This window comes from Lactuca saligna, chromosome 2 (assembly GCF_052625555.1).
Source record: "Lactuca saligna cultivar CGN05327 chromosome 2, ASM5262555v1, whole genome shotgun sequence".
Classification (NCBI taxonomy): domain Eukaryota; kingdom Viridiplantae; phylum Streptophyta; class Magnoliopsida; order Asterales; family Asteraceae; genus Lactuca; species Lactuca saligna.
The window spans coordinates 80978467-80992079 of record NC_136418.1 but is presented as its reverse complement, the minus strand read 5'-3'; the positions used below and the strand labels follow the sequence as shown (position 1 = coordinate 80992079).

Sequence of the window (13613 nt, the reverse complement as noted above, 5' to 3'; positions counted from 1 at the left end):
GGAGACTTTATGTGCAAAGAGTCTCCATAAGCTTAGATTTGACCTTTTCTAGTGTAATATGTGTTGAGGAGTCATAAAAATCGAGTCTTGGACGTGGATCTTGTGTCATGCATGAGTTATAGTCTCATTATGGAAAGAGGAAAGGTGTTTTGAGCACAAAGTGACCTTTACAGCCATGCAAAGGCTTAAAGGTTTCAACTTTATGGATTAAGACATATTAGAGGAGTCAGATCTGAAGTTTGGATGCAAGTCTTAACCGTTTGAGACCTGAATGTGCTAAACAAAGAAACTGGGCATTACGTTGGGCGTAATGCCAGTACACGCCGTGTAAGGGGTTGCGCACCTCGTTTCTGGAGTGCAAGAGTACGCCCCGCGTACAGGAGCTGGTACACCCTGCGTACTGCTTGCTATTGACTTTTGTTGACTTTTAGGGTTTTAGTCAACATGTGGACTTTGGGTTAGGGAGGGGTAAAATGGTCTTTTACCCTTCCGTGGAAGTTTAGAAGGAATATAGTATAACCTTGAGAACCGTTAATTATTTAGAATGATTATTTGATGTGATTAGGCGAGGCTAGGTCGAGGTTACGAGATTCAGAAATATCGAGCACGTGAGACTTAGACATCATACGAGGTGAGTCATCTCACTATACTGTACCTGGAAGGGTACCTATGTTTAACCGGAAAGTCTGGTATATTATACGATATATGCATTGTATGTTAAGTTGCCTGTTTTGTATGCGATATGTATGCTATGCTTGATATGGGCCAGAAGGCATTATGTTATGGGCCATAAGGCATTATGATGTAGACCGGAAGGTCAGGGAGTTATGGACCGGAAGGTCGACACAGGTGGGACCGGAAGGTTTACCAGGTCGGGACGGAAGTCCCCTGAGACACATGGACCGGAAGGTCTTGGCCTGGAAGGGCGTATGTGTATAAGTGGTATATTAGGGAACTCAATAAGCATTTATGCTTATAGTTGTTGTGTTATGTGTTTCAGGTACTAGTGAGGACCGTGGGAAGGTGCCGACATGACTCGTACTCACACACGCAGGCGGATTTGGATATATTTGATCTTAGGATTTGACATGTTTTGTATTATGATTATGTTACATTGGATTTTTATGGTTCGATTTAGATGAAACTATGTTTTTAAGAAATGAAAAATTATTTTGAAAAATTACGTTGTTATTTTGAAAAACTACTTCCAAGTTGTTATGCAAACAACTGAGAACTTATAGAACTCACATGCATAGTCAACTTTAACTATAATGGGCACATAAATAAGAATATGTCAACACGATAGGTTATAAACCTCAAGTTGCCTGCTAGTGACAAACAATAGGTTTTATTCTTGATTAGTTTTTAAAGCTTTTCCAAGATCTTTAAGACTCCCACTACCCTCTTGACATATAATATTCTCTTGTCATGAATCATTCCTTGATAAAACAAATATTCGAGAGTTAGTGCGGATTCTTATCAAGACAAACACTTCACACAATTGGCCTTAGTTGGTCTTTGTTTTATCCAAAACATCACAACTTACCAATTTCAAATGTACAAGAGTAGACAACTTTTACTCTACATTTGATAAGTGTTATAAACCTTTCTTAAGATGATGTCACTCAAGGCTCAATCTTGGAGTATGACTCTAAGACTTGTTTTGGGAATGAAGTATGACTCATCTTCCTGATTTGACAATTTGAACAATTCACGATTCCTCTTCTTAGCCATACAAATGCACTAAGATGTCTTTAGATGATCAATTGTGATATGGTTTTGTTTTCATAAACATTAAGATGATCATAAAACACGATACTAAAGTACTCTCCCATCTTTTCGGATTGGAGAAACCTTTATCTTTCTGCCTAATTTGATTCTTCTCATTCGTTCTGCCATACACTAAACATTTTCCAATGTTTCAGAATTATACTTAAACTTGTAAGTATAACCATGTTTACTAAACTTTAGTAAAACATGACGAATAGTCTTATCGATCTTTGTGGTGGATCTTGACCAGCATACTCCCAGTGTACCCGATCCCCTATCCCTTCACTTGACTCACATATGCATGTGAACAATGAATTATTCTTAATTTACCAAAGATGAAAAATTCTCATTCATCATACAATACAACTTGCATGATTCCAAGTTTCTGTCCAATTGAAACTTGGGTGATGAGAATCTTTCCTTATTTGGCAAATACTCGACATTACCACAAATGAAAGAATCAAACTCATATTGCTAACATAGAAACATACAAACATCAATTTTACAAATGCCATTGTAAGGAGATAAAAATAAAAACAAAATTTTATTTATTTATAAAATGCGGAAAAACATTTCCTTACAATGCAATTACAAATGAAAACTATGTTATTACATATTTCCTAGCAATCTACCATAACTCCTAATCAGCATCTCAAAAATCCGATCTTCGAACCATGATATTGAAATCCATCTTCATGGTCAGATTCAACGTACTTTTCCTTTAAGCTTCCTTCCCTTTGCATGATCATACAAAGCATCAAAATACAACCTTGTCGCATCATGTATTAAGAATCAACAATTAGGAACTTAATAGAGTTAGACAGTAGACTTACCTGAAGCAGAGTCAAACTTTTCAATTCTACCTTTTCTCAGATCTTTTAGGTAGTCAGGGCAACTTCATAACCAATGCTCCTTCTCTTGGCAATAGAAACATATAGACTCTTTGGGAATGGTACACAGGACAATCTTAGATTTAGCTTTTCTTTTCCCCTTGGAAAGATAAATCTTTTATGGACTTCCAATGTTTCCATTGTCAATGTCCATGGAAGTTTGGGGAGTAGATCTTCCAATCAAGTTTGCTTTTCCAATGCGCCAAATCATTACTGATTCAGCAGCAACAAGCAAGTAGGTAAGATCAACAAGGGTCATGTTGTGGTCTGTCACATAGTAGTCCTTAATGAAATCACTATATGACTCAGGAAGTGATTGAAGAACCCAGTAAACAGCCAACTTCCTTGAGACATCGACAACTAATGGCCAATACTCTCAGCCTGTCAATATGTGACTTCATCTCCAATACATGAGTACACACAGGCCTTCCATCTTCATGTTTCATTGCAAGTAGGGCTTGAGTGACCTTGAATTTTTCAAGTCTTTGAATTTGAGGGTTATGGATAATTGTTGGAGGATATGGAGGAAGTGAAGTATGACTTCCACGATCCAAACACAGGACATCATCTACAAGACGAAAACTTGTTCCAAAGGATTTGGGAAGACCACAGTTGTCTGAACTAGACATCTACAATGGGAGAAATCCAAGTTATTTGATTTAAGTCCTTAATATAACACCCAAATGAAATATTAAGGTTAGGACCCAACACAATATTTTACAATTTAGAAGAGGGATGTCGTAATCCAAACTACAAAATATTTGAAGGTAGGTAAATGACGATTTACCAATTTTCACCACGAAAAACGAAAAAGAATTTTAGGTTTTAATTAATTTGAAACTCCTAGATCCTTTGAGATTCATTGAACTTTTCAATTGCATGTTTAAATATTGATTGTACCATTCAAGTTTGTGACTGGGATGTCGAGGATCACAAACAAGGTGTGAATAACCATGCAAATTAGCTTGGTACACCCAATGTTACAACCACCTCATCAATGTGCCGGTTAACCATACACGCTCCATTGATCTATGATTAACATCAAGCTACCCTTTGCCACACACTATCAGTCCATATTAGTGTGTCGGTTAATCACACACGCTCCACTAACGACTTGACAAGGTGCAAAGTGCAATTTCATGGGTTAGAACCATATTCACATTTTCCTAAGTAACTAAGATTTGAGAATTTATAAGTGTTTAGTTACTTTATATTTATCATTATACTTTTAATGAAGGGAGAATTAGAGTCATATCCTACCTGTTCGGCTAACGACCCTCCACCAGTCAAGGAAGCGGTAGGTGAGAGTGGACATCCATTAAACTGTCATTTTATAGGCAGTAACCTGATACCCCCCTTATAGACCGACTTCGTGAATGAGGCCTACTAACGGTAAGACTGACTTTGTTCTTATATATATATATATATATATATATATATATATATATATATATATATATATATATATATATATATATATATATTAAACCTCTAATATTATAATATTATAAGGGTTGAATTTTATGGTTTAGAATTAAATGTTTCAAAAGTTAGACTTTTACATTTACAAATCCCGTAACTTGAGGGCAAGTTTTGAACTATTCAAAAACTTTTGGAATCCATATTTTATCATTAACAAATTTACCAAGGACGTGTCTCCCAACTTAAACTAACAAATTTACAAGTAATAATATAGAAAATCCTTTTATGATTAACAGAATCCTTTATAAAGTGATACATTTTACTACATGATTCATAAGTTCATTGCTATAGTTTTGAAAACTGTTTCTACGAGTTGATTTCTTAATCGTTTGGTAAAACTGTTTTCCGTGTTAAAGCAGATTGAAAATATAATTATCTTATACAAAATAATATACTTTGAGCACAAGTTTCCTTGTACTTTTTCTTGTATTCCCCCTGAAAACATGAAAAACTCGAAAAAAGCATAGGGGTATGAACTCACTGTTTGACGTAGGATTCGAGAATAAGATCGGTGTAGATGCCGAGTGTCAACTGAAGTTTTGAACTCAAATAGATCCTATTAACATATAGTAACACATATATGTATTAGATTAGGGTATTTCATGACTAAACATGATAGGAAAGCACTCTAAGGACCTGGAAATGCTTGAACTAAGTGTCAGAACCATATATGATCGCATGAGGGATGTGTATGGCCACCCTAAGGACGTGTACGGCCCAGAGTGTATGACCGTACACTCATGATGGGGAGTGTTTTTGAGGTGTTTCTAAGGTCCTACAAGAATCCAATGAGTGGTTCTAGATCCATACTGAGTGGTATTGCAAGTTTGAGGCCAAATATGATCATCAAAGTGGGTGTACGACCATAAGGGTGTGTGTGCGGCCGTACAGAGGGGTGTGCGGCCGTATACTCTCCATCTCCATGCTCAAGATGACGATTTTTGAGGTGCATTAAGGCTAATACAACTAGAAGATAAGGGACAAACTCTCACTTTGGAGAGCCTTTAAGGTGTGTACGACCACCCTTATGAAGGTATGCGGTCGTAAACCTTCAAGGGATGAAGAACATGATGAAACTTGATGAATTAAGGCTTAGATCACGAGGTCTTACAAGTATAACAAGCTAGATGATGGAATACTCATGTTTTTGAAGCCTTTGGAGGGTCCTTAGATGAAGATTCCAGAGAGAGAAAGTAGTGTGCAACCAAAAGGGGAAAAGAATGAAGGAAGGGTCTCCTCATATATATAGATGTGGGTGTGCGTGTACGGCCGTACACTCCTCCCAAGAGGGTGTATGCCCCAGATGTTGTGCTATGACTTGGAATTACTCGACCTAGGACCCAAACTTTGATTGTACTAGGCTTAGAATACCTTAACAAACCCTCAAACGATGTTAAAAGGTGGCTAATCGAGTTTAACATTGATAGAACTGACCAATTGTACAAGTTAGAAGTTCCGGGTTGTCACAACATGTAACTCTCACCAATCTTTGTGTTGAACCTCAAATTAAATGTATTCTCAGGAGATCATTAAACTAGTTTTTAGCAGGAGAAACGTTCATGGATTTCGAGCAACCTAGTTTTAACTAAGTTTTTGTTATATCCGCCTACCTGTTCAGGAAAATTTATGAACTTATTATTATTATGAACCTTATATTCAAACCTTAAAGTGAAATGTAATTGATATGTTGTTATTGTTGTAGCTTGTGGTGTATATTCAATTTGCTTGTGATTCATGAGGTAAGTCGTATAACCCAACGTATTCCGTCGCCTCGGCCGGGGGTGTGACATAATGACATGATCTAAATATTACCGCCTAACCCTAGGATGTGTTCTATATCTAGATTCAATAATTCAATGTTCATAAATAACTAAATATCAAGTTCATGCAATAAGATTGATATCTAACTACACAAAGCTTGCAAACAAGTGATAAAAATTAGAACTTTAACATGCTAGGATATTGATCTATCAAATACAAGTAAAAACCAATATAAACTAATCCATAAAGCTCGAAGTCAATACATAGTATTAGGTTTCATCTATACTAAATGAAAGTTAGGGTATTTAGCCCATATCTAAGTCATAAACACAATAAAAAACGAAGTAAACTAGAGTAGACATGATGTAAACTAGCAAACCGGATGATTTTATTGTGGTCTGCACGTAGATCTCTTTGAATACTTGATCTCCAATTGATTCCTTGCCTTCACTCAGAAGGTTCTTGGTCGTTAATAATCGTATGTAACAACAACATATCCTGAAATTCGACCTAAAAGTCGTTTATATAAGATATCAAAAATACGTCGCCACATCATGGCAGATGGCTCGCTACGACGCGAGAGACACTTTTAGCTGTATGCACCAAGTCTTTTATACAGATCATCGGGAAGATTTCATGCAATACACGTCAACACGTCGTGACATATATGCGACCACGATGTGACATCCACATTTTGTAAATTTTATTCTATCGACTTCCTCTTGATGAATGCTTATAATTTCCAAGTCTCCAGCTATCCAATTGTGCTCTTTTTCTTATGGGAACATCATTTTGGCTACAAAATAGATTTCACACATAATAAGTACTAGATATCTTAATAGATAACCAAAATATAGCTAAATGTATTAAAATATCATTTGGAATATGACTAATTTTAGTGATATCAAGGATATATGGTGGAGAGAAAGAAACCAAAATCACAAACAAAGTCACTAAAAAAAACCACAATCCAAACATTTAGTGGGTTAGATTTTTTTTTTTCTTAAAAAAATGCCTCAAGACCACAAGAGAAATTAAATAGTTTCCTACCTATTTTAGATGGTGACAAGTGTCATTAAATTTAATTTAAATTTGATTGAGATTTTGAATTTTTATATTTGTCATCATCTTAAATAGGTAGGAACAAAAGTAGGAACAAAAGGTCGGATGATATTTAATTTCTCTTTACCACAAGAGAAATTAAATAGCTTCCTACTTTTTGTTCCTAATATCCTCCTACCTATTTTAGATGGTGACAAGTATCATTAAATTTAATTTAAATTTGATTGGGATTTTGAATTTATATATTTATCATCATCTTAAATATATAGGACCAAAAAGTAGGATGATATTTAAGGGGTGTGTGATTTAGCTTTTCACAGCTAAAAGTTTTTTTTGGAAAAGAAAAAAAAGCAAAAGATGTTTGGTAAACTAGTTTTAAAAAGCTACTTTTGAAGTTTTTATACAAGGAAAATCAACTTTTTGGAAAAGTCAGAAAATCCTGATTTTTGGTAACTTTTCCAAAAAGAACTTTTGGATTTAAGAAGCTAAACCAAACACCCCTTAATTTCTATATAACACAAATCTTTTTCATGCTCGTTTGGTATTTTTTTCCTAGTAATACGCACGAAATTGAAAAAAAAAAAAAAAAAAACGCGTACATGGAATTGTAAAAGTTGAAAAGGAAAGTCCATGACTTGGTCTTCTTCGCCTTCTTCTGTCTCTCTCTTCATTCTTACCTTGCTAATAAAACCAAACAACGAATCCATTTGCACCTCAATCCCGATCGATAAACCTGTTATCTGTGATCCATCAATTCAACTCTGGTAACTCTTTCGCTACAACCTTTCCCCTTCTATGCCAACTTACTATTGTGCTTTTTTGATTTTGTGTGAATTTATGTTTTAGATGCTATATGTGTAAAGTTTTCCGGTAGTTTGTCTTGTCAGTATTTTGTGCTTTCCATTTGTGTTTTCAGATTCTATCCGTGTCAAGTTATCCGGTAGTTTGTCTTCTCAGAGCTTGTCATTTTTTTTAATCTTCGAATTGTGGATATTTCAAGAACTTTATCTGATTTAAAATCGAAATTAGTTGATTGATTGTGGTTGTTTCGATTATAAACAACTTAGCCTTTGTAGTTATGTTTCGGCTCTTCTCTTTTTGATAGAACTTTTGATTCCTTAAGTTGCTGTGAAATTTGTAACTTTTAAAGTTTGACTTATTATCAAACGTGGATAAATCTTTAGTTTTGTGGAGCCATATCAATACTATCAATCACTTGTAATGATTTTGATAGGAAAATAGGTATTCTGAACTTAAAAAGTTGCAAAAACGAAATGAACATTCCAATTTTATTTGATGTAGGGAGTTGTTTTAGTCTTACAGGTTTGACTTCGATTGAGGTAGCAATTGGTATGTGATATGTATCTGATATGTCTTTGGAAACTTGAACTGAGAGATTGTTAGTTAAAAGCTGTGGTATGTTTGAATGTAAAATTGTGGTTACATGTATGCGTTTTGCATTCTGTAATTCTTAGGAGTGTCCAATAGCAATAGGTCTCCCACATGCTTGTCCTAGTGTTAACTGGGCATCATATTTCCTGCAATGGGGACATTGTGTTAATCATGGGACTTGTTTACCTTTTTTTTATAGTGTGTCATATTTTGATGTTCAGAAATGGAATTTGTTGTGTGAAGGTTCTTGTTATTTGACAATGGAGAAAGGTACAAAGTCTGAGGATCATTTGATATCAGCTGCAGCTTTTGTTGAAGGTGGAACTCAGGATGCCTGTGATGATGCTTGCAGCATATGCCTTGAAGCATTTTCTGAAAATGATCCTCACACGGTAAATATTTGGAGTTACAGATATAACATGTCTTTTTCTTTCTACCAAGTGTTATATTTTTCATTTTTTCTTCCTGCAGGTTACAGGTTGCAAGCACGAATTTCATCTTCAGTGCATTCTTGAATGGTAATCTTAATTGTTTTCTTCTTTACCTTCAAGTAAAAGGCTTTAGTTGAATATTAACGGCTTAACTGAAATTAAAATTTCTGTGTATGTTTCCCGCTGTTAAAAAAAAACATCTTAATGATTACAATCCAGGTATATTATTATAGTTATCAACTTGCATCTTCTTAAACCAAATGTGGTGTAATTTTGCAAGTTACTATTCATTACTGATCACACAAATTCAGTTAGGGATGAGATCGGTCCAGCATCTATACCAAACCGAACCAAATTTTTTGGGAGACCAAAGCTAAGACCGAATACTGAACCGTATGTACAAGTTTGGTAACAAGATGGATGACAAATTTATGAGCTTATCTAGAGGCTTCAAACATATAATGAGAGCAGTAGATAAATTAAAATTCCATGCATGAATATGATACATCTATAAAGTCATCAACTAAAAAGATTGGAAAATGCTTTCATTGTTTTTCATCAATGAAGAGATACATGTTAGACTAAGATAATTTATGTAAGTTGTATGGATTTATGAAAATAAGTCAGTATTTGTATCTAGAGAAAAAAAAAATAGTGGTTTGATGCCTTTCCCCTCATTTGTTTTTTTTTCCTTTCATTTCCGGTGTGCCCATCTTTTCTCAATTATATTGTACATGTCATTTATCTTACTCTAAAACATTTAATCGGAACATAAAGAAACAATGCATTATAAATATCTATTATCTGTTTGAGCCAGGCCAGGGATATCAACTTTTTAAAGTGAGACTATCCTAACTCCTAACCTAATAAGAGTTTCTGAACACCTATAAAGAATTATAAAAATACGCAAGCAATCACATCTACCATCATTTCAGCTGAAACCATGTAACTTAATTTTTATGTAGGTGTCAAAGGAGCTCACAATGTCCAATGTGTTGGCAGTCCATCAGCTTGAAGGACCCTAGCAGGTTAGATTGACCACACATTCTTTTCCTTCACATTCTAAATTAGAGAGAGGGAGAGGGAGGGATTCTTTTCCTGTCTTATTAATTTATTTTCACAATTCTTACATCATGATATCTTAATTTCCAGTCAGGAGTTGCTTGATGCTATAGAGCAAGAAAGAAGTATTGCAAATAACCCAGCTCTGAATGCAACGATATTTCATCATCCAACCTTTGGCGATTTCGAGTTACAACATGTTTGTATCAATCTATCTCTTTAGGACCCGTTTGTTACATAGGATAGGACTGGACACAACAGATATTATACGAAACTCGCAATAAGACGTAAATGCCCTCGTCATCTTCATCAGCGAAAATAGCCCTAGAAAGTAGGAAGTTGGTTTGTAGTGGTACAGATACTTACTTAATTGACATGATGTTGTTTTATGGCATGCAGTTGCCAGTTGGTGCGACTGATTCGGAGCTTGAGGAACGTATAATTCAGCACTTAGCTGCTGCAGCAGCAATGGGCAGGGCACGTCATATGGCTAGGAGGGAGGGCCACAGGACAAGAACATCCGGGCAGGGGCAGGGGCGCCCTCGCTTTTTGGGTTTCTCTGCCCAACCTAGCATACCTTCCCCTACCCGACCTACTACTAGTGATGATGTTCAAACCACCCCTACCCCTACAATTGGAGGGTCATCCTTGGGAACCGTGCATGAAGAGCCTGTTCCATCCTCATCCTCTGTCCCTGCTACCGAATCACCCGCTTCTTCCCCATTGATCTCCACCATTGTTCCTGCACGTCCACATGAACCACCTCCACCAGAAAGGTAACATATTATTCAATCTGAATGACAAATATGTAGAAAACTGATTAAATAGCAAAAATGAAAAACCTTCAATATGTCCTAGTGTCTTTAGCCATGTTTTATTTGTGCCTCAAGTCAAGAAGTAACGTTCATATACAAGTAATCAGATTAAGTAATGTCCAACTTAAGTTGATTTAGTAAAACAGAAACAACAGCTTACTCATATTCTGCAACATCTTTTGCTTTCTCTACGTTGAAAGTTGATGCAACCTGATATATGATCATATTCCTAATAGTATTAGTAGGTCAGGCAACCAAGATAGAGCAGGCCCTTCAGAAGCACACTCGTTTTCAGATTTCAAAACCCGAGTCAACGCAATATCATTGAGGTAATTATTAACAAACTTCAAGCTCATTTAATATCTTTTAAAGTCCTCCTCCCACATTGGTCCGCCTTTTTAAGAAAGGTGGGATAAAATTTTGCAGGTTTTTTTTTTTTTTTTTTTTTAGATTGAATGAGTCTTAGTTGAGTCCAATGGTGTCATATTTTGTCCTACCAGTGCCAGTATCATTTGCATCTATTCCTTTGGACTGAAATTAAATGCCCCTCTTTTATTTTTTTCTAAAAAAGATATAAGGACTCGATTACGAAGACCACAAAGAGTTGGAAAGAAAGATTATTTTCACGCAACAACAGCGCCACAGATGATGGTTCTAAAGATAGGGGCGAGGGCAGTGCGACGTTATCACGTATGATGGACCATCTTCAACAAGACTTGGGACACGTGGACAGTACCACAAGTCCACGTGTCCAGAACACCAACCATTCTGCAAGTCGAAATGAGATTACAGGTTCAGCACCAGCACCAAGTTCTGGTATAGAGTGAGGGTCTGATCTATAATTTTCATCTTAAGGATTGTATGATTAAAATACTACATGGATAAATTATATGCCAATCTCTCGAGTAAATGTTATATGAATAAAGATTGTTTTTCATTTTTACTTTTATTTTAATTTTACAGAAAAAGAGCCATTTGAGTGAGTAAGTGACCATTTACTCTTCTGTTTGATAAGTGATGACCAATGAAAAATGATTTTTTACTTGAGAAGTTCTATAAATTGAAACCATAAAAGTGGAAAATTAAAAAAGAAAACTGTTAAGTGTTGCATGAACAAAGGTTGTTGGTTTGAATGAACAGTTTTAATAAAAGTAAATTTTTTTTTTGCCCTTTCGAATAAAGTCACGCCGAAGGAAAATGATAGTTATTTGAAAAGTTTATATAAATTAGAACTGTAACTGGAAAAAATGAAAAGAAAGCATGAGCAAGTGTTGTTTATTCCAGAATCGTTATATGTTATGCTTGACTAGGGTGTGTTATATAAACGAAGTCGGCCTTGGATTTTCATCCAGAACATACTTTTTACATTTATTTAGAAGTGATGACGAATTTAAAAATTATCATTTGTTTAAGAAATGTTATATATAAGTTTGAAATGCAATTCAAAAAATGAGTATGTGTTTCTAACTTAAGAAGTGTCTAAATGATGTGTAATTAGGCTAAGGGAAAATAGGCAAAATAAATAAGACAAAACTTCAAAAATGATATCTGTGGTTTTTGAAAATATCAAGTTTAGTTTTTAAGTTCAAAAAACCTCACAGATGGTCCCTGTGGTTTTAAAACTTTTAATGTTTAGTCCTTCTGCCTAACTCTGTCAGCTTTCTACCATTAGATGAGAGATATTTTCATCATTTCAATATTCGAGGACCATTTATGAGGTTTTCTCTTATTATCTTAATTTTTTTATAAAAAAGAAAAGAAAAAATGAAAGAAATTCTCTCTCTCTCTCTCTCTCTCTCTCTCTCTCTCTCTCTCTCTCTCCCCCCCCCCCCCTATTGCTTTGAGACTTGTACAATACGTATTCTTATAGCTTCATCTTCCCCAAAAAGCCAAACCAACTTTGACCTTGAATAATCATCTATCCATCAGATTGGGCAAGGAACAGACGAACGAAAGGCAGATCGATGGGAGGTCCGGTGCGGCTAGGAAATCACGAGGAAGGAAAACGGTGTCCGTTGAGACCGATAACCCCTTGTTGGCGTACGCCTCTTCTTCATTGATCGGGAAAGGGAAGAAGGAACACGAATGGAAGCAGTCAAAATGGTGGTCTGATGGTTAAATAGATCGCAAGAAGGGAGTTGATCTCCGACAAACTCCCCTTGGCTCTTCTCTCGTCGTCGGCGATCACAAATCGAGGGGAATGGAAAACACTGGATCGAATGGAGAAAGAAGAATGGAAGCAGAGGTGGTTCGGTGGGGGGTTTTGTGATAACCCGAAATTTCCAATTGTTTTGTCTCCGCAATTAAGCAATCCAAAAATTAGCCAAATTTATTTCAAAATATTTTTGGCCGGATTTAAGCCCGTTAGAATATTTTAAATAATATTCGTCAAGCGAACAAAAAATAAGGAGGTGTAATTTAAAATTTGCCGTGTTTAACGGAAGTCGTGAAAAACCCCGTTTGAGGTTGGTGTTAGGTGGACCCCCACCCAGGTCGTAAACTCAACCCTATATAAGGGTTGAGTGGATTTCATCCCAACCTTTTCACACTTTAGGAACCTCCTCTCTTTACTTTCTCTCTCTACAAATCGGGTTTTGATCAAGAATCGCCCCTTTCGAGCTTCACAACGGTAAGTAAGCCTACCTAGCTTGTTGTTTAGCTTATCATACTTGCAAATTCGTAGTTTGATCATCCAAAAACCCCAAGAACAAGAGTTTACGGTTTAGGAACATCCCAAAACCGTAAACACCTTAGAAGGGGGTTTTGATGCCCCAAAACCCTTCCAAAACCCTTCCAATGCTTAGCTAATGGCCTAGGGACTTGCATGAATGATCTAAGAACCCCAAAACATGAATTGAAGGGGGGTAAACATGAGTTTACAGTTTGGGGATCTAGAACTTTGCATGCTTAACCTATAACCACCAAAACACATGAAAAATGGACCAACA

The 13613-nt window shown here is 35.9% G+C and overlaps 1 protein-coding gene across 2 annotated transcripts; it reads left to right on the top strand.

Annotated features, from left to right (window-relative positions):
* The first annotated feature begins 7579 nt into the window (after positions 1–7579).
* Positions 7580–11608, top strand: LOC145031099 (E3 ubiquitin-protein ligase RHF2A-like). 2 transcript variants are annotated; one of them, XM_078979593.1, is made up of 8 exons: positions 7580–7729; positions 8601–8749; positions 8829–8875; positions 9754–9816; positions 9941–10049; positions 10250–10626; positions 10902–10994; positions 11237–11608. In XM_078979593.1, exons 2-8 carry the CDS (start codon positions 8618–8620, stop codon positions 11490–11492), a joined length of 1077 nt encoding a protein of 358 aa, XP_078835719.1. In that variant the 5' UTR covers positions 7580–7729; positions 8601–8617; the 3' UTR covers positions 11493–11608. The 2 variants fall into 2 exon arrangements, with proteins under 2 accessions (XP_078835719.1, XP_078835721.1); XM_078979595.1 differs by having other exon boundaries at positions 7586–7729; positions 8579–8749.
* Positions 11609–13613: the final 2005 nt, after the last annotated feature.

What these genes read in the sequence shown, in the direction of transcription:
- LOC145031099 (XM_078979593.1), top strand. Translation starts at nt 8,618, where the DNA reads ATGGAGAAAGGTACAAAGTCTGAGGATCATTTGATATCAGCTGCAGCT. An exon ending in CTGAAAATGATCCTCACACG is followed by an intron (nt 8,750 to 8,828) that starts GTAAATATTTGG and finishes TTCTTCCTGCAG; the next exon opens with GTTACAGGTTGCAAGCACGA. An exon ending in CTTCAGTGCATTCTTGAATG is followed by an intron (nt 8,876 to 9,753) that starts GTAATCTTAATT and finishes ATTTTTATGTAG; the next exon opens with GTGTCAAAGGAGCTCACAAT.